At 38.6% G+C, this 23,165-nt stretch overlaps 3 protein-coding genes across 5 annotated transcripts; 2 read left to right on the top strand and 1 right to left on the bottom strand.

The window, feature by feature from the left end:
- The first annotated feature begins 513 nt into the window (after positions 1-513).
- LOC102714850 (phospholipase SGR2) lies at positions 514-10,602 on the top strand. 2 transcript variants are annotated; one of them, XM_040526845.1, is made up of 23 exons: positions 514-876; positions 1,481-1,581; positions 1,824-1,982; positions 2,168-2,323; positions 2,805-2,876; positions 2,974-3,111; positions 4,121-4,171; positions 4,724-4,894; positions 5,446-5,595; positions 6,355-6,420; positions 6,537-6,693; positions 6,769-7,064; positions 7,303-7,390; positions 7,492-7,604; positions 7,698-7,770; positions 8,390-8,492; positions 8,630-8,723; positions 8,839-8,901; positions 9,078-9,126; positions 9,214-9,314; positions 9,723-9,769; positions 9,858-10,103; positions 10,252-10,602. In XM_040526845.1, exons 1-22 carry the CDS (start codon positions 630-632, stop codon positions 10,099-10,101), a joined length of 2,739 nt encoding a protein of 912 aa, XP_040382779.1. In that variant the 5' UTR covers positions 514-629; the 3' UTR covers positions 10,102-10,103; positions 10,252-10,602. The 2 variants fall into 2 exon arrangements, with proteins under 2 accessions (XP_040382779.1, XP_006659048.3); XM_006658985.3 differs by having other exon boundaries at positions 6,537-7,064.
- A 2,842-nt stretch (positions 10,603-13,444) lies between these two features.
- Positions 13,445-14,587, top strand: LOC102714312. The gene is made up of 2 exons (XM_040527023.1): positions 13,445-13,619; positions 13,756-14,587. Exons 1-2 carry the CDS (start codon positions 13,557-13,559, stop codon positions 14,425-14,427), a joined length of 735 nt encoding a protein of 244 aa, XP_040382957.1. The 5' UTR covers positions 13,445-13,556; the 3' UTR covers positions 14,428-14,587.
- Positions 14,588-15,044: 457 nt separating this feature from the next.
- LOC102714576 (U-box domain-containing protein 4) lies at positions 15,045-20,746 on the bottom strand. 2 transcript variants are annotated; one of them, XM_006658984.3, is made up of 5 exons: positions 20,654-20,746; positions 19,115-19,389; positions 17,731-17,844; positions 15,572-17,608; positions 15,045-15,451 (listed from the first exon to the last, which is right to left on the bottom strand). In XM_006658984.3, the coding sequence occupies exons 2-5, from the start codon at positions 19,382-19,384 to the stop codon at positions 15,392-15,394; spliced, it is 2,481 nt and encodes an 826-aa protein (XP_006659047.1). In that variant the 5' UTR covers positions 19,385-19,389; positions 20,654-20,746; the 3' UTR covers positions 15,045-15,391. The 2 variants fall into 2 exon arrangements, with proteins under 2 accessions (XP_006659047.1, XP_040382690.1); XM_040526756.1 differs by lacking the exon at positions 20,654-20,746 and having other exon boundaries at positions 19,105-19,262.
- Between the last annotated feature and the right edge of the window lie 2,419 nt (positions 20,747-23,165).

Raw genomic sequence — 23,165 nt, 5'->3', positions numbered from 1 at the left:
ATGATAGCATAAACTTCTATCACATTCGCATCATTCCATGGATCGCCCCTTTATAAATACAAATACAAATAGTTAGCAAATAGCTTTTCAACCAATACACACTTAATTTTTAGATAATTAATTTATAATAGTGACTATTAGAATAATTCACATAAGACAATAGCATCTACGGAAATAAATTATATGTTAGCATTGTACCATGAACTTGTCTGATTCAATTTCACGTAATTCCATCTTCATGGTATAACCAAATAAACATGTCTTTATTTCAAATCCTTTTTTATTTTAGTTAACTATAACACCTTTCCCATATTCTCTCCACTTCTATTAACAACTTCTGCCGAGCCAGTACATTGATAATCTACTCTATGACACGGACGGTGTTCTAAACGCAGTTTATTTAGCCCTTCAAATATAAATAAATAAATACTCCAACTACGTTTTCACAGGTCGGAAGCGTATTTGATGACCTGCAAGTCCAATGCGTGTTCCAACCGCTCTTCTCCTCCGGTGACGAGACGAGAGAGCTGTGTTGGGGTTGGAGATTCGCATCCCCTTCCTTCCCACCCACGGCGAGCGCGGGCCCCACCTCGCCGCCGCCTCCGCGATCCCTCCCGGCGCAGGTCCGCATGGCGAGCCCCGGCGAGAGCCCCGCGCGCGGGGACGCGTCGGGGCCGTCCACGAGCCAGGCGGGCGCGGATGGCGCGGGCGGCGCGTCGCCGGACTCGCTGCGGAACACGCCCTCCAACATCGCCAGGCTCGAGGACGCCATCGAGCACTGCGCCGCCCGCCGCAAGTACCTCGCCCGCACCAAGAGCCCCTCCGACGGCGAGGACGTCCGCTGGTACTTCTGCAAGCTGCCCCTCGCCGACAAAGGTCTCTGGCCCTCACACGCTTCGCCTTCGGAATGCTGCATCCAGTACCGCCAATTAACTAGCCGCTTCAGTCTCTCGTCGTTAATTAGCAGTAGCTGGAGTGTAGGTTTGATGTGAGACCTGTCGCTGATTGATTCTGATTCAGATTGATAGTGATATGATTTTAGGATAACTGCGGACATGCGCGTGCGCACACTGAATCCGCTCATCGGACTCGGAATTTCAATTCGGTGCAATTAGATTCATATTTCGGGCACCGTTACGGTACCTTCTACTAGCATGGGCAGTAGTGTAGTAAAATTTGAATCTAACTATGTATTTTTATAAGTTCATTAAATATTTTATTTGAAACTTCGGTAAGATATATTTACCAATTCATCAATATAATATATGACGCACAAATTTATCGTAATGTTGTATATTTTAGTTCTAATTTTACCCCTATAAAATTTCCACTACACATACCACCTGGGTAGCATAAGAAAATCTCATATTTAACTAGTGGCACGTATTCATAGTTTGGAATTTCTGTGTTACTTAAATCATGAAGTGCGTGGTAAACGTCTTACTGATCCTAAGTTTTGTGTGATTTGCTGTCGATGCAGCACTCTCTGCTTCAGTGCCACGGACAGAGATAGTGGGAAAAGGAGACTATTTCCGGTTCAGCATGAGAGACTCTCTTGCATTGGAGGCGTCCTTCTTAGAGGTTACCTTTTGAACACCTATGCCAATGGCTTAGCGTCTGCTCATTCATATCATTACAGTGGATCGTACTAACAGTGCTATACATTTTGAAAAAACAATCTACTTGAAAAGTGATATTACTAGACAATACAGTTCAAAGAGAGCTGTGCTAGTCCCTCTGCAGTATAAGGAGGATCATATCCTCTCTCACTCTTTTTAAACCACTTATCTTCAGGTTCACATTACTGGTTTACTGCTTTGTAGAGGGAGGAAGCTCTGCTTGCTTACTGGTGGAGAGAGTACGCCGAATGCAGCGAAGGGCCAAGAGGTTCCTTAGTTGCAGCCGATGCTTCGGACTCCGAAGGTCTGTATAAAGTGGAGGAAGAACGGGTTGGAGTTCCTGTGAAAGGTGGACTTTATGAGGTTTGCATGAAACTCTTACTTGTTTTTGTTGATCTACTAGTAGAAGTAGTAAATAAGATCAGTAAGATTGTGCAATAATTGATTTTTTTTTGTTGTTGTAATACTGCAAAACTCTTTTCTTCTTTTTGACTACTAAGTTTGTTAAATATTGAATGTCTTTGTTATAACAACATACGCTATTGCAGGTTGATTTGATGAGGCGTCATTGCTTCCCTGTGTATTGGAATGGGGAGAACAGGCGTGTCTTGAGGGGCCACTGGTTTGCTCGTAAAGGAGGTCTTGATTGGATCCCCTTGCGTGAAGATGTTTCTGAACAACTTGAGCTAGCATATAATTGTCAGGTAAAAATATGCCATGGGAATTTTGTTTCATTGTTTTGTATCATTTTCTAGTACTATGAGAAAGCCATTTCATGGAATGCCAACTTGTCATCAGTACCAATAGGAAATTTCCGTTCAATTATTCTATAAAAAGACACCACACTTTCTTCTCTAGTTGAATATTGTAAATCCATTCAATGAGATGAAGGCAATCATTGAATTTAGATATGTATGCCATGATATGATCTATGGCGTGGGTATAGAATTTCTGTTCATTTGTTCTAGAAACAGATACTGCAGTTTCTTCTCCAGTTGAATATTGTAATAGTTTCCATCACTGGCATTTAGTTATGCACACCATCATATGATCTGCAGCGTGGATATACCATCTTTCACTTTTACCATGTTCCAGAATTAGTTTTGTTGCTATCATACTCCCCTGTTTGATTTCCACAGCTCAGGAAGCAATTAAAGATCCCGTTGTGTTGTTAAAAATAAACAGGTCTGGCATCGCCGCAAATTTCAACCTTCAGGCTTATTTGCAGCGCGAGTTGATCTCCAAGGAAGCACCCCGGTATGTATGTACTGTTGCAATATACTGGTATAACAACATGACTTGCTCAGAAAAGAGAGAATGGTAACTTAGAACAAAGGCTGAATAATCTGTACAGGATTTGCATGCTCTTTTTACTGGAGAGGATGATACCTGGGAGGCTTGGCTTGTCTTTGATACTGGTCCTAAGCTAGTTGGCAATACAATCAAATTAAGGCGTGGTTTTTCATCTTCTGGATCTGCGAAGCCTACACAGGTTAGCTTCCTTGATGCTTTTCCAATGTTTCAATGTTATATTTTTTGGCTCTTGATTATTTTACAAACACAAAATGGGGTCTTCTGTGTGGTGTCGACTGCAATAGAGCTATAGAGGCATGGTTAAAAATTAATTGCAGCTATATCCTATTGAAAATTTTCTGATATTGGCATGGCTGTCAAGTTGTAAAGTCGAGTAGAGGTAGCCCCTTGGACCAACTTGGTGACTTGGTCGACTAGTCCACAACTTGGTTGCGCAAAAACAAGGGATGCACTATATATCTTTACTACTATTATGCTATACTATATATCTTTACTACTATTATGCTATACTATATATCTTTACTACTATTATGCTATACTAAGCACTATTTATTGTATAAAGTATGGACTATGGATTAGCCAACAAGACATAAGTCAACAAGAAATAAAATTAAAGTACTAAACACAATAAATCAATTAACATGGTGAATTGGTGATTTGCTATGACTAATCACAACTAATCTACTACCGATTTTATGACTAATCCATGACTAACCACGACTTTGCTATTTGGTTGAGTTGTGGCCCTCTAGTCGTGTAGCTCGACCGACTTTACAACTATCGACTAATCACACTACTTGATAACAGTGGATATTGGTATCTCACTACTCCTGAGGTGAACGGTACAAATATAATACATAACAACAACTTTTATAACTAGCTGAAGTTCAACTTTGTATACATTACTTTTGCATAGAAAAATCGAATGGTAGCATCGTGTAATTTATCTGTTATTCTAAGAAACATCCAGTAAATAATTGAATCTATTAGGAGTGGAACCTGCTTAGTTATCAATATTTTTGCTTCAAATTTTGAAGTGCAATACTACTATTATGAATCTAGATTGAGAACCTGTAACCTTTTTGTCCTTTCTGCTGTTTTGCACTTTGCCTTTAACCATTTTTTTTGTCATTCTACATTCACGGTTTGCTTAGCGCATAATTATTGTCTGATTTTTTTTTTGTCAGGATGAGTTGCGTCAGCAAAAAGAAGAAGAAATGGATGATTACTGTTCTCAGGTATTTGTTATTTGGGCATTATGCATCTGCTCAACTACCTCCGTATCTAGAAATGAGATTGAAATCATTGAGATACTTCCAAAGCTATAGTATTTGCATTATTATGCTTACTGCAAAAGATCCAGATAAACATGCCTACCAATGGAAGGTTTCCTTGGTATTTTGTTCCAGTTATATGAATTTCAGATTGCATTGGTTGGTATCCTTCTTGTTACCAAAGTGTTGTTTAAATATACAATTAAGAAGGTGAACAGATGGCTGAAGTACATGCATGGAAAAAAAAAGGGATGAAATATTACGCTTAGATGACATTATGTGGAATGCACAGCTGTGCAGAACTTTGTTTGCACGGACTACTATATTCTGATTTTTTGAATTCCTAGCCTTAACAAACCACATTAGAGCTACGATTGTAGCATCTGCATTAATGCAATACAACCAATGACTGAAGACTCCCAACCCTACACAAAATAAACATATACTACATAAAAGTTCTCATCCATAAACAGCAAGGTTTGCAAACTGATAATGTGTCGTTATTCTCTCTTGTAGGTTCCAGTAGGTCATCTGGTATTTATGGTTCATGGGATTGGCCAAAGGTTGGAGAAAGCTAATCTTGTTGATGATGTTGTCGATTTCCGCCGTGTAACTGCTAATTTAGCTGAAAGATACTTAACTCCTTATCAAAGAAGTACCCAGAGGGTTCTGTTTATTCCTTGTCAGGTAACAACCCAAAGTTACTCATGTCTTAGATTCAGAATACCTTTGGTTGAAATATATGTTTCATTTTTGTACCCCCATCGCAGAGAAGAAAAATACTTTTTCTTGCTTTAGCATAATAAAGCAAAGCTTTTAACTCCAAATTCAGGCTTGCTGATTGACATGTGCTTGATTTCGTTTTGAATTACTTTATCATATGCTGTAACCACAAAAAGTAACTTGACAGTGCTACTTTTTAATGGTGGCCATTGAACAGAAAGTGAGAGATATTTTTTGTTGTCAATTGTCAAACAAGTAGAGCTTCCAAACTGTTACTTTTGAATATTGGACCATTGATCAGAAAGTGAGATATTGTTCCACTTAATTGTTTAAAACTTTGATTTTATTATGATGATAAAACTGATAAATCCTGGGGCAACACGGCGGGGTATCATCTAGTATAATGATAGTTCAGATAAAAATAGCATGATACAACACCTAGCAGCTGGCTTCATCTCGCTAAACTTGTGACTTGTGGTTTTAATGCTCTGGTGGTTATGAACTTATTATTGCAGTGGAGGAAGAGCCTAAAGCTCAGTGGTGAACATACTGTTGATAAAATCACTTTGGATGGAGTTAAAGGTCTTCGTGTTGCATTAGGTGCCACAGTGCATGATGTTCTGTATTACATGAGTCCTATATACTGTCAACACATAATTGACTCGGTATGTTGTTTTATTACAATACTACTTTTAGTCATTTCTATAGTTTTGTCAATAGTATTTTGGTGTTTTAGATTTTCTTAGAAATCCCTTTTCAAGTATGGATGGCATATTGCTCCTCTAGTATTCTGCTTCAAAAAAAAAAAAAAGCTGCATCGGACCATGTATACACACAAAATCCACATGTTGGGTGGGAGCATAGTAGATGAAGGAGAGTATTATCATGGAATCGTGGAATTAATAGACTACTGGTGATTTTTCTATAAAATATTTCAGAAATGAGCGAAGTACTGAGTTCCTTTTCTCATATGGTATTACAAAGGAGTTTGTCCAGCTACCTCTCCACCTAAATTAGATCCACATCCCGAATGCCACTTCTTGGAAAAACTGAAATGGATAACCTCCCCTGTCACCTGCCTCACACCAATCAAGCCTTTTCAGTTTAAATCAACTCCAAAACTAAGCTTTAAAATTCAATTTTGGCTTATAAGCAGTTGCAAAAGCGAAATAATGGGAGCCTGTGTTAGAAACCTTGTGGACCTGTATGTCATAGTGAGATTTCTCTATGAATTTTTATAATTTAATTCTAATTTGAAGCAGAAAAGTAAAGTCCGATGATTTCTATTTAGTTCAAATCCACGCTTTCCAAAAATACCTGAATGATTATGTGCTATTTCCTGTACCATTTAAAAATTTTGGTCACAATGACTGGAAGTATATTTTAATTCATTGTAGTAAATTGACAATTTAAGTCTGCAACAGGTCTCAAACCAATTGAACCAGTTGTACATGAAGTTTATCAAGAGAAATCCTGGTTATAGTGGAAAGGTTTGCACACATAACCCTTTGGTAATATCTTTAGGAATTAGGAGTGTGCTTGCACTTCTGCTAATTTAATGAGTAAACAAAAAACCTTATGCTTTCCTTTTTTTCCCCTGTTGCAGGTTTCAATATATGGGCACTCGTTAGGAAGTGTTCTATCCTATGACATACTTTGCCACCAAGAATCTTCTGCTGCCCCATTTCCACTAGATTATATGAATATGGAAGTTACTTCTGATGAAGGTCAAATAGCAAAGTTGCCTGACACAGTTGCTGCATGTGAGTCAGGCATAATGGAGCAAGATACATCTTCCACTTTTGGACGTTCTTGTGCTGATAATGTAAATGATGTAGTTCATGAAGGGAGCACCAGAACTGATCCTTCATGTACAGAGGATACCACCCGTCCAACATATGTGCTTGAAGATTCATCAAAAGTTGACACAAATGCACTACCTATAGCAGTAGATGGAGAGCGGATTGAAGTTGTAAACCAGGTTGATAATCATAAAATGGTATGCAGTGAAGAAGGGGACACTTCATCTGTAAGAGCAAAAGATGCTGACAGTTGTAGCATTTCAAGATCTTCTGAGGATGTTCATGAGGATGTCCTTGACAAAGACACATTGATATCATCATTGAAAGAAGAGGTATGACATTATTGAATTTATCTAACCTATAATGTGCCTGCCATATTCTACTCATCTATCTTGATAAGCAAGATATATGTTGGTTGCCTTGGGAGAATTAGTCAACATATATATAAGAAACAGAATTGAAGAACTTATTTTAACACCTTAAACTGATAGTGGTATCTTGAGACAAAGTAACGGTGTGAGTTAAAACTTGCATATATAATTGATGCCTACAATTCTGCTGTTACTGCAGGTGGAACGCCTTAAAGCTAGACTAGAACAGCTTGAACAGCAGAATGATTTGGTGACTGAAAGTATCAGTGGTGCTGAGTCTCATCAAGGTAACTGTTTGTGTTTTGTCTGTTATTTCTTTTCGAATATCCAATACACCTGTGTTCCTCAAGGTTCATTTGGATAAATTGTGTATGTATGTTTATATCAGGTAAGAATGCCAGTCGCACAGTGAATCTATCACCAGGCAAATGGTGCATGGGGAAAGGAAGCACAAGCGAGTCCTACACACCACACATCAGATACACTAAACTGAATTTTAAGGTAATCTGTCCTGAGTTAATATCCAGAGATCTATTTACTTTTCCCTGTGTTTATACCATCATTATGCGACTTACAGCATTCTTGGATATTCAGGTTGACACATTCTTTGCTGTTGGATCCCCCTTAGGAGTTTTCTTGTCCCTGCGGAATGTTCGTATTGGCATTGGTATGTTAACTTTGACAATAGTTCTGTTTATATGCTGTTTTTTTATAGACACGCAAACAACCTTTTTTTATGCCTGCTTTGGTTTACACCAGCACTGTTACCATTTTATAGGCCATTTCTTGTTTACATGATATTTCCTAGTGCTCATATCATGTTTCTTTTGTGACTAATACATCGCTCTTAGACATTATTGGAATGCATATTTAAAGATTAGTACTGGATCAAATGTGCTGTGTTCAGGAGGCACAAAACAATGCCCAGTAAAATGGCTGAAAATTGGCTTGAATCATTAACACCTTGTGTTATCTCATCAAGTACTGATAACTGTCTTAGATCTGCAATGCCAGTTGTAGTTTCAAAACGTCTTTATTTTGGATGAATAAGAAATCAATATTATCTTTTTAAATAGATAAAGTGACCTGTTGCTCAGCTCCTATTTGATTGTAATATTCATTTGGTGTCACCTGTTTGTAAATTCATTATTTCCCTATAGGTCGAATTTTTTTTCCTGGAACTGGCTAGTGTTTTGATCAGTGAATTCATGAACTGCTGTCTTTCCTGGCAATTGAAAGTTGATTATTTGCTTTATTATTTCTGAAGTTTGTGATCTCTTCTAAAGGCAGGGGACAAGATTATTGGCAAAATGAGAACATAGTTGAAGAGATGCCAAGCTGCCGTCAGATGTTCAACGTTTTTCATCCTTTTGATCCTGTAGCATACAGGTTTGCAGCTTCCTTACATCTATCACTGACGTTTTTCATCACTTTTGGGATGTCTTTTTATGTATTTTAGAAGAATGTCCTTATCTGTTGCAAATCGGGGAGCATATCGCATATGATTTATGTGGACTTTTATACAGAATTGAACCACTTGTATGTGAAGATTATATTAGCAAGCGCCCTGTAATTGTACCCTATCATAGAGGGGGAAAGAGGATACATGTAGGAGTGCAGGTGAGTGATTCATCATATTCTTGGACAGCTTCTAGGAGAGTTTGTCTCTGTTAGAATAAATTACTCAGCTAGGTTTGACTCCTGTTTACCTGATTTGGGTTGACATGTCATGCAGGAATTCACAGAAGATGTTGCTGCACGGTCTCAAGCTGTTGCCCGTCAGTTCAAGTCACTGAAGGTAAGTTTGCTCTTCGGCGATGGGTTTGTGAGAAATAGGCATGATTTAAGATTTTAAGTGGGCTTTGATACATAAACACTTTGTTACCTTTAAATGGTCTAGAAACATTAACTACTCTAGCGTCACATAACTCGTTCGTAATGGGTTGGGACTTTAATTTCCTTTCTTGTGTTTAGGTTAAAGCAGTAGCTGCTTTGCTATCATTGAGCAGAAATGACACAGACGGTATGCATATAGTAATTTTTCTTTGTCTTTTACACATTGCAAGTAACAAAAACAATGTCCTGAGTTCCTTTTTTTTTTGCCATTTAGAGGATGATGACAGTAATAAGGAGAAAGAGAAGTCATATGGTTACATGATGATGGAAAGGCTGACGGGTTCATCAGATGGCCGGATTGACCATGTACTTCAGGTTATTAAGCTTTTCCTATTATAGCAAGTTCAATTTCACTATCTACTGATGTATGTATTGGCATTGAAATTTTGTGTGCTCTGTTGTGGATATGAATTATACTGTAAATTGGTTTGACAATTGACATGAATGAAGTTGTATGTTGGAGATACACACCTGCGACACCTCTCTTACACTCTTAACACATTTCTATGGTCTAAAAGAACTGGTGGCAGAAATCATATAACCATTGGCATGCTTAGAATTGCCTGGTCCCACAATCTCTGCTACTTAAGTGGTTACTGTATCAGGAGTGCAAATCCTTTTGTCAACGTGACCAATTCCCTTTTCCTTTTTTCTGGCTTCTTGTATATTATTGCTCTCAGTATAGACATGTTGTAGCTTACCATCTGAACAATCTAATTTCAGGAGAAAACATTTCAACACCCATACTTGTCTGCCCTGGGATCTCACACGTGAGTTCTATAACTGTTCCTGTTGTTTGCCAATTGTTTTATCATATCTATTTCACAACTTAACTAGCCCGCGGATTGATTTTTGTAGCAATTACTGGCGAGACCATGATACTGCTCTCTTCATTCTCAAACATCTGTACCGTGATATACCTGAAGAAGCACCAACCGATGAACCTGAAAGAATGCCTATTCGACTATTCTATGTGAGGGACCCAATTGCTGAAGAGACTCCCTTGACGTTTTCAGACAATTCTTTAGTTAAGGAATTCTCAAGAAAAGTGAGAACTTATTCAAGAAAATCGGAGAACGACGCAAGCTGTGAATCTTCCTGATGGTATGGACAACCAATTTTATACGTTTCATCTCTTTTCAAGCATATTCATGTATAGTTATACTGATCTTTGGCAGGTTGGCTGGAACATGCCTAATTCTGCATCTCTTGAATGATACTAAATCACAAAGGTTATATCTCTTCTCTGCAGGATATGCTATGATCTCACCGAGGGGTAGACATGGACAGGAGGAACACTTGGGATAGAGGGATGTGTGGTTCATAGTTCATGCTTGACCACAGAATCGAAGCATCCGGGTGAATTCTGTACATAAAAATCTGCCCGGTTGTTGTGCCGCTTGGTATCTAAACAAAAGACAAAAAATGTAATATTGTACATGTGCAAATAAGGCTTAGATAGGAAAAAGGAAAAGATATTAGTTTCTGCCAATTGGCAAGAGTCCCACCCAAGCGTATGTATACTCTGGTTAACAGTTCCAAGGGGTAGAGAGGGTTCACAACAAGAGCGTGGGTGCCCATCTTTTGACTTTTTAAAGTAAAAGGTGAACCATCATATTTATAAATAAAAAATAATTTATAAATAAAACTTTTATATGTATGTTCTAAAAGCAAATGTTAAAAAATAAACTACGATAAAAACGTCAAAGTTAACTCTAAATTTAGCTTAAAAATTTAAATTTTAGCTTATAAGTTAAGCGTAAAGATAAGGTCCCATGGAGATTTCACAGGAAGCTGGCTGGTTCATCCTGCATCAATATCTGAAAGAAATCCCAACGTCCCAACAAAACAGGAAATTACTTTGTGTGACGCAAGTTTTTCAAAGATTTCACTACCACGGTTCTATACAGAGATGTATGTAGACTGTAGAGTACCAGATATCTCGTGAAAAAATAGTTTTTGGTTATCAAATACTTCATCGTCCTAAAATAAGTTTTTTAAGTTTAAATTTGAACTATAAAAATAAATTTATTTTAAAAACATCCTGAACATTAGCGAGTTTTGTGGTAACTGGCTATGAGTTACCTATATTTTTATTTACGAAATATTCAACTAACTTAATTTTATATGTAACTATGCTTAATATTGAGAAGTTAGTTTAAGAAGTAATTTGCAAAACTATGAGAGCACATGGGATGACATATTTATTGTCACCACTGCTATATACTTTTAGAAAAATATAACTATACTTAATATTAAGAAGTTTAAGAAGTAATTTGTAAAACTACGAGAGTATATAGGATTTACTTTTAAAGAAGTATAGATAGATGAATATGGTCGATGCAAAATAACATACCAATACTATTCTTGTATTGTTTTATTTGACGCAACTAATTTGCATTTTTCCGTCTAAATCTGACCCATCCTTTTGATGTCATCGTTGGAGTAGTGGCACTCACGCATAACGCGTTCTTCCCACCTTTTTGGCAGGAAGAGGCGCCGGCCAGAGACGCAATAATTTGCCAGCCTCATTAATGGCATGATCGACCGATCCACAGCGACGACCGCTGCCTCCAGTGTTTCCATCACGTACTTGATCTCCTCGTCAACCCTGTCTTTTCGCTGAGTACGGGACACAAGTATGCAACATAGATCAATAAAAAAAAAAAGTGGTTGTTGATAGCCGTTGATCAATCCAATTATACCTAAGTCGGATGGTTGAGTAATATACATAGCAATTTTACTTTTCGTTTATATTTATGTAGTTAATTTAAAATTTTTACTAAAATACATATATGTAAAGTTTTATTTATGAATTATTTTTTATTTGTAAATATCCCGTTGGTTTTTGCTATCACCCTTTAGTGCTTTTTGATTTTAAGTGCCTTTATATATATATCTTATACCTTATATATTTGATCGTACGGTAGAGAAAGCTTGTCCCTCGCTCCCTCCCATGCATCTCTGTCGATCAAAACAAGTCGCACCATCTGCTTTCTCTGCCTTTTTTCTTAATTTAAAGTTGTTTGATTATTTATTTTCTATTATTAATTATTTTATTATGATTAATTTATTATGAAAATCCTATAAGTAGACTTATAATTTCATACGCTTACATGAACATTTTAAATGAGACTAACCATAAAATATAACTCTCAAATTTAACTGCGTCAAATCAAAACATGACGAAGTACGTACATGCATGTATACGGCGGCTTTGAGCCGGGGCGGCACGGCTTCCACGGCCACGCGTCCATCCACGAAATTGTCATCGTTATTAGTTGACCACCCCACATTTACAGTAGTCACATGCCCAGCTACCAACTCAACCACTTCGTTGGGATTCCGTTGAGTTTTGTTAGCTACTTAGCTCCACTCTTATGCTTCCACGTACTCTATCCGTCTACTGATATAAGTGATTGATTCAGAGTGTATTATATGTCTAAATTATGCTATCCGTACTGTAATAATTTTATTTTTTGATTTCTATGAATCATTCATCTTATTTAAAAAATTTATAAAAAATAAAAAATAGTCATATATGAAGTATTATTCATGTTTTATCATACAGTAACAATAAAAATATTAATCGAAAAAATTTCAAATAAGATAAACAGTCAAAACATTGTATCTAAAAGCATTACTAGGTTACCAAATAAACATTAATTAAGGTCGGATCAAAATGTTATGTTTTAGTTATTTGAATGGTCACTTTTAAATTTTAAATTGATTAGATTCTTTTTTCCAAGCCATCGGTTGGCTCTGGAATTATCAGGATGATTGGACTCGCGAAAACCAATGAATAAGTGTTTATTTGTGGTGCAAATTGTGAATCTTACGTATGTTTATATTTAGAAATGGATAGAGCAGTGTTCTAATTCTGATTAAGTTTATTGAAAGAGCAATAATATTTGTGTTATCGAATGAACCTCAGGTGTATTATTGTGAAACATATATTTGCATTGTTTACTTCTTTAATGTGATACACGTTAATATCCGTATGGTAATATGGTATATGAACTCGATCAAACGTAGGGTAATTTGATTTAGGTTAAATTCAGTGGTTGTGAGGAGTTGAGCAAAAGAAGACATGGACATATGTCTTATGTGGTTGATGGAGACGGCTGTGCTGGATGCAAACGTGTCCTACTGCAATTATCTACTCCTCCGTCCCAAAATAAATCAACTTTTCAGTTTTTAGATACAATATTTAACTCTTCGTCTTATTAAAAAAATTTACGATTAATAATTTATTTTTATTAGATGATAAAAATATAAATAATACTTTATGTGTGACTAACTTTTTTAAATTTTTTTATAAATAAAACGGATGATCGAATGCTCGACACAGAAACCGAAAAGTTGATTTGGTGTCAGCTGGAGGGAGTACTCTGTTTTGGCCATTGCTTTGCCTATAAAAGAAGACGACTTTGTTTGTCAAAAGAAGTTCTTAAATGTATAACTCATCATCCAGCAAGTTAATACTAAACAATTTTGCACTTAAACGCCACTGAACATTCATCTTGAGCACCAGCTGCTTCTTTTGCTCCGGTGACAATGGCTATGGCCGGTTGGTCCCCTGAGCTCGCCATGGATGCGTACCTGCACACCCTGCAACTGGTGAGCAACTCGATCGATCACCAAGCATAATACATCTATAAATTTAGTAGCTTTTTGCAAATGCAATCGCTGAAAATTGGCTTGATCATCGTGTTAAATAATGATAAAAGTGCATGCTTGTTGTTGATAATTTCAGTGCAAGCAGCAGGAGGAGCATGCTGACGATGCCAGTGACAGCAGCAGCAGCAGCAGCGTGGTAATGGAGCCCAGGAGCATGGAGTACATCGCCGCGCTGGCCGCCGGCAGCCAGGCGCGCCTCCTCCTCGACGTCGCCCCTGCCGCCGCGTCCCCGGCCACGGCCGTCGCGCTCGCCGTCGCCGCCGCGCGGACGGGCGGCCGCGTGGCCTGCGTCCGTGACGACCCGCGGAGCCTCGACGGCGTCAGGCGCCACCTCCACCGCCACGGCCTGGCGGCCTCGGCGGACTTCCACCTCGCCCGGCCGTCGGCGACGGAGGCCGCCGTCGTCCGGCAGCTACGCTGCGTCGACTTCGCCGTCGTCGACGCCAGCTTGGAGCGCTGCGGCGGCGTGCTCGGCGCCGTCGATGTGAACCCCAGGGGAGCCATCGTCGTGGTCACCAACGTGTTCCAAGAAGAGACGACGACGAGGAGGAGCTCCGGTAGGGTTTGCAGCTACGGGCAGGTGGTCGGGAAGAAGGGGAGGGCCACGGTGTTGCCGATAGGGCGGCATGGCATAGAGGTGACCAGGGTAGGAGGAGGCTCGAGTGGGGCCCACTTGCAGCCACACAAGAAGGTTGTGAGCACACCCAAGAGGACTTTCTTGGTGTGTGATGATGGATCACCATCATGACAGATTACAATTAGCTGCTCTCATCTCTAGTTTAACCTTTTATCCCCTTCTCCTGTGTCTTTTCTTGGGAGGAATTTGCATGGTAGCCAAAATTGTAAACTTGTATAAATTGAAAAGGAATGGATCATGCCCTAGTGTAACAGATAAATTGGTAAATCAATTTTGTATTAGAATAAAAAGTCTGTAAAATTTAATAACTATTTTTGGACTTATGAAATCTAATAAGTTTATGATGGTATGATAATACCTTTTGAGGTGATAAATATATTCTTGAAAGTCTGCCTAAATCTTATCCTGAAAATTAAATATTCTTAGTAAAAACGGAGAGAAATATATCACTTTTTTTAAAGTTTGGCTAAAACCTATCCAAAACTTCTACTAGTAACATTCTTGGTACAAACTTGTGATCCTGTGTAAATAATCAATCTGATCTTGTGGGATATAACATACTACATACTGCAAAACTAAATGTGTTGTTTATTGCGTTAAACAGTGTGATTATCGCAGCGGGATTGCCATTAAAAATTCCTGTGTTACCCAAGTTCAGTGGGGTTGCCATGAAGAAAAGCATGGGAGCGGATGAAGCTTATTATCTGGTATAAGAGGGCAATATCGAATTTTACAACCATCAAAACAATCATAATGTCAGGGTCAATAGCATATACAAAACAAAATCCCATTGAATAGGTAAGCTACTACCAATGGACAACCTATACAAGAGAAAGAGGGAGAGAGAGAGATCCTCCAACAAAAAAAAAGAGAACTAAAAGTACACCATCTCAACAACAAACACCCAACCCAGCGCTCACAACATTTGCATGACATGAGCACAATCTCAATTTAACTATAAACAATACATAAGGCCATAAAGACCCAAGAGCCAACAACAATACGCGGAGCCAAGCCGCTGTCTGATGAATCGAAAGAGATGCTTAATGTACACCTACAAAAATTTCTGATAAGGTTATCTCCTTGCTGAATTCCCGTGCCTTTGGCTGCGAAAGTAGCTGAGAAGAGCTTGTGCCTGCAAAATCATGAAGCATATATCAGAATATTGTGTGTAGAATGCCTGACCTTCGTAGAAATGTTAAGATACACACAGCTGTATTTCTAATTGAAAGAAAAACGATGAGAGGTGGCTAACCTTCTCTCTTGCCCGTGGCGTGCCTGACTGTGACAGTGCAACTAAAGGAGGCACAGCACCCTCTTGAAGAACTATGCTGCAAAATCTGCTGCTGTTTGTACATAGCTGAAGCAACGCTGCGGCAGCGTTTTCCTTGCCCCTTGCTGAACCGAGTTCAACAACTTCAACAAGGGCTGGAATACCACGGGCTTGCCCAATCGCTGTCCTCCCTTCTGGTATGGTAGCAAGGTTTGCCAAGACAGCCACAGCTTTGTCAACCATTCCAGCAGCAGGGTCCATAAGCTCAACCAGATACCTCACAGCATCAGCCTGCACAATACGTGCCTTGTTCTCATGTAAAATGGATAAATTAAACAATGCTGTAGCTGCATCTTTCTTTCCTCGAGGGGTCCCATTTCCTAGTAAGTCGACCAGAGGCTTGATGGCACCAGACCTTCCAATCCTCACTTTGTTTTCTTCAATAACTGAAAGACTGAACAATGTGGCTGCTGAATTCTCTTTGGCTTCAGGGTTCCCTGTCTCAAGGACATGGATGAGGGGATCAACAGCATCAGCATTTGCAATCGCGATCTTATTGTTATCGTTGATCGACAAATTCAGAAGAGCTGTCACAGCATGCTCTTGAATTTTGGCATCTGGCGAATGAAGAAGACCGACCAGCAAGTTTATAGCCCCACAGTTCGCAATGACAATCCTGTTCTCCATGTTGTGCTTAGCTAAAAGCCGGATCTCTGATGTTGCTGATCTTTGAACATCTACAGAATCACTTCTCAAATCATCAACTAGCTTGCGAACCTGACTCTCGATAGCAGAAAGATCACTCCGTGTATCCATGGATGAGGAAGATATTATTCTAGGGAAACCTCTTTCAGATGATTGTCGCCGAACAAATTGGCCTCTACTACGAACATCAGCCAATCTAGAAGGGATTAGATGCTCCCTCTGAGGAACAGAAGAGGCTGAAGGCCCACCATCTGTAACCTCTAAAGATGCATCACTGCTGTAATTTGTCCTACCGCTTGGCCCATTGTCACATTCTGCATCAAGTTGACCGCTATTTGGAAGGCTACCATTCACCGAAGAACTACCCACATGGTCCTGTGAATCCCTGTCCAAATTAGATGCTTGAAATGCTTCCTCAGCAGACTGTTCTGAAGTTTGACCGATAGAACCAGCATTTCTTCCTTCCAGACTAGGCTCTCTTGTTTCAGAACCTGCAAGAGATAACCTTGAAATGTCTGCTACTGAACCATTAGCATTTTCTGAAGATTGCTTAGCGGAGGCTTCATGACCAGCACGGTTCACGTGCGCATGAGAATTCTGATGGACTACACTGTGCGGAGGAGATGCTCTATTCAAGCTTCTCATATACAAGTCAGCTTCTGGGGACCCAGGAATATTACCCTTAGCAACAACAGTAGGATGTAGAGGGCTGCTTCCTGTGGTGCTCAAATCCTGGAGAGCAGATGCAGCTGAAGGAAAGTTCAATTTCAAGGATTTCATAGGATCAGGAAGCCTAATGTTATGTGATTCGCACCAGTTAGCTATCAAAGCTTTCACGGTGTAATTTGGAATTAAATTGGAGTGGCCAAGTCTTTGGCGTGTCTTTGGGCAGATAGTAAAACCTTCATCAAGCCATAACTTGATATAAACCCGCTCGTATGTCTGGCCAGATGCTACAATAACAGGATCTGACATCAGCTCTAGGGAAAGCGGACAGCAAAAATCTGCAGGAATAGGCACCCCGTTGATGTTAAGCAGTTGTGTTTCCCTCAAAAGGCGATCATGCATATAGTTGACTAGTGGAATCATCTTCTCAGCTAGATCCAATTCTTCACGGTTCTCACTTCGCATTGCCCTTGCTCTGAGACTCTCAAGGGAAACAGCTTCCATGTACAATTCTAGGTTAGTTGACAGACTCAATGTACTAGATAGTCTCGAAAGACTCTCTGGACTTGCTGTGTCCGTCTCAGCTAGCTCCATTGAAGCCTCTTTTACCAGATCAAGCATATGTTCATAATTTATGTCTTGGAGTTTCTAGATGAAATACAACAAGAAACAAAGATGAGATGGATGCACAAGAGCAATTAAGGTCTGAAAAGACAGTAATGAAAAACTAACTATACTAGTACTAGAGAAATGACTGAGTGAACCATTACCTCAATACATGTGCATGCACGGCCAGTCAGGGAAGGTAATAGAGAGTTAGCAAGCTGGCACAGCTGTAGGGAACATCCCTGAATATCTGAGATTACTGATTCAATCTGCCATATCTGTTTGAGGTATTTAAACATTACTGGATCAGAACAGCAAAACTTGAGAAATAGTATTAGCTATATAACTTTCATGTCAGTCATCAAGCTTACAATAGCTAATGGATCATACATTACAAGGGGCAAAGAAAGCAAAGTGAGATATTTGAAGAAAGCAATTGCATAAACCAGTGATCATATTCAAATTTCACTTAAAGCATCAAATACTCTCTTAAAATCAAGAGCATTTTCCACTGATAAAACTAAAGGTAGAACGTGCAACGCATAAGATTGAACCACCAAAGGATAAAAAGGGAATAAAGTAGAGGAGTAAGAAAACAAATTACAGAAAGTACAACTTTTGCAAGCTCATGTATAACTTACTCCCTCCGTCCCAAAATAACTTAATTTTTCACTCATCACACACCTACTAATACAAAAGCCAAAAGAATACCCTCCACTTTATCAAATTCCAATACAAGTATCCCCTACCTTATCTATTCCCAATGCATTTATTCCTTGCTTTCACAAACTCCAATGCAATGATTACTCCAAAAACAAACTTATTTTGGGACAAACTAGAACAGCTAAAATGACCTTATTTTGGGACGGAGGTAGTACTTTAGCACAAAAATGGAAACATTATCCAAAGCAAAAAATGACTCATCACAGGTACATCCTAGGTCAGCCTAAAAGGTGAACTACAAGAACCTTGCAACATTTTAATCAACAATGTGTGCACTGCTCCCAGCAGCCTCCAATATTTAGTTTTACATTTCAAGTCCCCTGAGTTCATTAAGGGGAGGCAACATCCATCATATTTTGAACTCTAGGTACAGTATTAATTACGGAACTTATGTGATAGGTTTTCTGCTAATGTAAATGCCAGACAAGTAGACAACGAAAAAGTAATAAACAGTGAAAACAACGACAAATCCCTGATACCTGGTAAAATGGCAAGGGAGGGATGCAATCTTTTAAAAGACTAGCATATTGTACATGCGTTGCAATGAGATTTTATTAAAAAATATCATTAGCATGTTATGAAAGTAGAGTTAATAAAAGTGGTTTGATATATAGGTCTCAGCTATTTTTCCTTTCAAAAATAGGAGGTAGTTGGTGGTAAGGTAGGTGGCAGATTCACCACCACCACCACTACTCCTTTTTATAGGTGTATAGATAAAGCATGATGAGGTGGAAATGGTGATTGACCAAATTTCAGTAATTTATTCATGAAGGCAGGGTGAATAAGTGAAAGTGAACATATCAAACTCAGCTCACTTGTACGTACAAAATATATTTTGCTGGTTGTCTGGTGCCAGTTCCCAATAAGTCCTGAAGCTTCATTAACAGCAGTGCCAAGCTCCCTTAACACCTCATTCAGTTGATCTTCAGGAGACTCACATAGATCTTCTATGAGAGGGCTCACAATGCTTGAGATATCACATACATTTTGGCAGTATTTCTGAATAGGTTTGGGCCTTGAAGTAGATCCATCAGAGGTTAAGACAGTGATGCGCAATATACTATTGAGCAGGGTCCTCAGGGAGAAATTCTCCATCAGCCCTGTTTGACAATCACATGTGCAAGAGCAAGAATACATTAACTCAAACCTCTCAATATTCAAGGACACCAACATACGTAGTGGCGGTACGTGACTTATCGAAGCACTAAAAACCCTAACATGGGTACATACCACTACAGTACATACTATCCAACCGCAGCTAAGGTATAAAGAAACAGCATAAGATGTGCATTAACATTCTTTCACGTGCACTTTTCTGTCCCTTTTCTGTGTAGTACGCATCTTCATAACTTGTGTGTCATACTACATACTGAAATAAAATGTGTTCGATGGTATAATAATGAGGTAGAATGTGGGTTCAGTGAAACAACTCACCGGTATTGGGCACTATTTTCATGATTGGCACGAACGGTTTGCATGACGTAGATGGTGGGTTCCAGAAAGGAAATGTTTGGAATGGTTCCCGTGGCAACGGAGAACCAGCAAGACACGTGGCAAATCGACAAATAAATCAATAAAGTACAAAAGATTTTTTTTTTTTGTAATTTGCACTTTTGTCAACTTCCTGTTTTAGCTTAGTTCCCTTACATGGCTGTAGTACATGTTTGTAATGGATAATACAATACCAGCGAGCCAACGTGTGCTGCTCAATTTGCGCGGGAAAATGATAGATAGGTGCCTAGTTCAGTGAATAGAGCTAGAGAGGTAGCAAGAGAACCCCATGTGCAGGAGAAATACACAGGGGAACTAAACAAACGATAGTGCGATAGGAGTTCCATGGTGCATCATGGAGGCACAGAAATCAAAGAGTCTAATAGCAGATTGATTACAATTGTAGGCTAGCTTGCCATTTGAAGCAGCGGCATCTAGTAACACCAAGCAATAATACTAAACCGTCGCACAGAAATGGCAAGTTAATAATAATGCATGGGAGATAAATCGGCCGGTGAGAAAGGGAGGAGGATCCAGGAGGAAGTAAGAGAAGATGAAGAAGAAGGTTCCTGCGACGGCGGCAGCGGCAGCGGCAGCATCACAGCGCAACAGTAGGGGCTGTCGAACGGTCGGGGGGTTAGGGCACGAGACGAGGCGGCGGTGAGCGAGCAATTGAGGGCGGAAATGGCGGCGTCGGGCCGCGGGCGGGCGGAGATCCGGATGCAGGGACGGGAATTCGTAGGCGGGTCGAGCTACGCGCGCGCTGCCGGCGTGGTCAAACCCTAGGAGGGCGACGACGAGGAGGAGCTAACCGACCTACCTACCTACCAACTCAGACGGACGGACGGACGGAGAGGGTGTGCGTTTGCTGACCTTGCGGCGTCGACGGCGGCGGCCGCGGCGGAGGAGATCGGGATCGAGGCGGGAGGCGACGGGATCTCTCTCTCTTTCTCTCTCTCCTGTGTTTCGCGACGCCGAGACGAAGCGAAGATGGAAGAGGAGGGAGAAGGAGGTGGTTGGGTTGGGTTGGGCTGGGCCGGGTCGCAGGCCCGCGTGAGTTGAAAGCTGGTGCGGCGCGGACGCGGTCACCCCGACGACCGGACCGGTCGTCTTCGTCGTCGATTCTACTGCTATTCAATTCAATTTGCTTCAATTTGATCCTCTAAAAAAAGTGTTCATCGTTAGTTCGTTACGCACATACAACTTTTTAGGTTCGCTTAGATTCATTCATATATTAATGTATATGTTTTAAATATGTGTCTATATTTATATATATATAAATCTAGATAAGACGAGAAAGTCCTCTGATATGAAACGGATGAAATACTTATTTAATTTATTTATTAGTCATTCCTTAATCATATCGTACAATATTTCTGTATATTTTCTGTCTACATGTTTGGATTTATTGATATACCCTCTGTTCGTAAATATTTGACGCCGTTGATTTTTTTATACATGTTTAACTATTCGTTTTATTTAAAAAATTTACGTAATTATTAATTTTTATATCATTTCATTTATTGTTAAATATAATTTTATGAATATATATAACTTTACATATTTTATAAAAAAATTTAAATAAAATGAATAATCAAACATATGTCAAAAAGTCAATGTCGTCAAAGAAAGCTACAGAGTTTTATAAGTTATACTTGCTACGACCCGACCCCCTTAGCTGTTGTGTGCACAATTGACACGGTCAAATTCGTCATCAACCTAAGCTTTTAATTGATAATCAGCCGTTGTATTTTACCTCGACAAACTAAAAAGATAATATACATATACGTCAATAGGAGGTTCTAATTGGACAACTGAAGATAGGTTTAAAAAAGACTGCTGTATTTTTTTAATACGAATATAAGATAGGAATAATGAAAAGGTGTAATTGGTTTGGTGCCTAAAGCGAAAAAAGAAAATTATAGTTTGTATTAAAGATGTGCATACTCTAAACCATACTTTTCGTAACATTTGTGCATGATGATATTTACATGGTAAATTAGTTTTTTTTATTTTGGGATAAGTTTCTGGTCAAAGTGGTCATTTATTTTAGGACAAAAAACACTAATTCACTATCGTAAAATAATTTTTCAGACTAAAACTAGAATCTTCATGTTTGCATCCTAAATTCCTGAGACCATCAATTTTTTTATTATGCTTATACTTATAAGTCAAAATTAAACCTTTACTCTAAATTTAAAGTAGATTTTATGGGGTTTTATTATAGTTTATTTGTTGTTTTTAAATCATAAAAACCTATGTACAAAAGTTCTACTTATAAATTATTTTTTAATTATTAATATGTTGTTTCTTTTATGCTAATATATGCCATGCCATATCTCTCACAAACATGAGGAGATTGACATATTTGCAAATAAAAAATAATTTATCGATAAAATTTTTATATACATATATTCTTACCGACCTAAAAACCAATAATAAAAAATAAACTTTGGTGAGGAAATCCCATAATCAACTTATCTAAATTTAATATTAAAAATTTGGCTTATAAACATATAAGTATAATCAACTTATCTAAATTTAATATTGAAAATTTGGCTTATAACATATAAGTAGAAGTGAAAAGTTGTGAGTTGCGCATAGCTATACGAATTGATTAATGGTGTAGTGCGTACAGTAGAATCAACCAAGAAAGGTCGCTGGATACTTACTCTGACACGGTGCACATTTATTCACTAATTATTGTTGCCTAAGTAAACAAAGAAACAAAGAATACTCGGTCGTTGTTTCATTGCCAGAGTACTCTTCATTTGTTTTGGCTGCTTCCATTTCCTTTCCTTATCTTTGCTGACCAGGTCAGCAAAGTTGACTCGTTATTGTCTAGTCTTCAAAGAACGCTAACTGTACAAATGGGCCGGCCCAGCCAAAGCCCACTCATCCCGATCAATCTTGAGAATTTTATTTTATTTATATACTTACTATATATATATATATATATATATATATATATATATATATATATATATATATATATTAGTTGCTAGTCGACACAGTTAGTAGTTGCTAGTCGACACGTGATACGTTCGTATGTTAAGCTTTATAGCCAGTCATTAAGGTTTATACGGATATAATATATTTATATTTGTTTCCTTACCGTTACTCTGTTTTTACATTTTATAAGAGAAAGATTCTAAAATCGTCAAAGCATGGTCGCAAGGAATTTTTGGATCGTTATCTCGCTATTTTGGAAAAAGAAAAAAAAGACAAGGATAACAACGGCCTCTTCTTATGTCCGTTACTAGCTCCGTTCTATAATAAACTTAATTTTCGTTTTTCCATGTACAACGTTTAATCATTCGTCTTATTAAAAAATTTTACGATAAATATTTTTATTGTTACTAGATGATAAAATATGAATAGTATT

The sequence above is a fragment of the Oryza brachyantha genome, chromosome 8 (genome assembly GCF_000231095.2).
Source record: "Oryza brachyantha chromosome 8, ObraRS2, whole genome shotgun sequence".
Taxonomy (NCBI): domain Eukaryota; kingdom Viridiplantae; phylum Streptophyta; class Magnoliopsida; order Poales; family Poaceae; genus Oryza; species Oryza brachyantha.
This window is presented reverse-complemented; position numbering and strand designations above follow the sequence as displayed.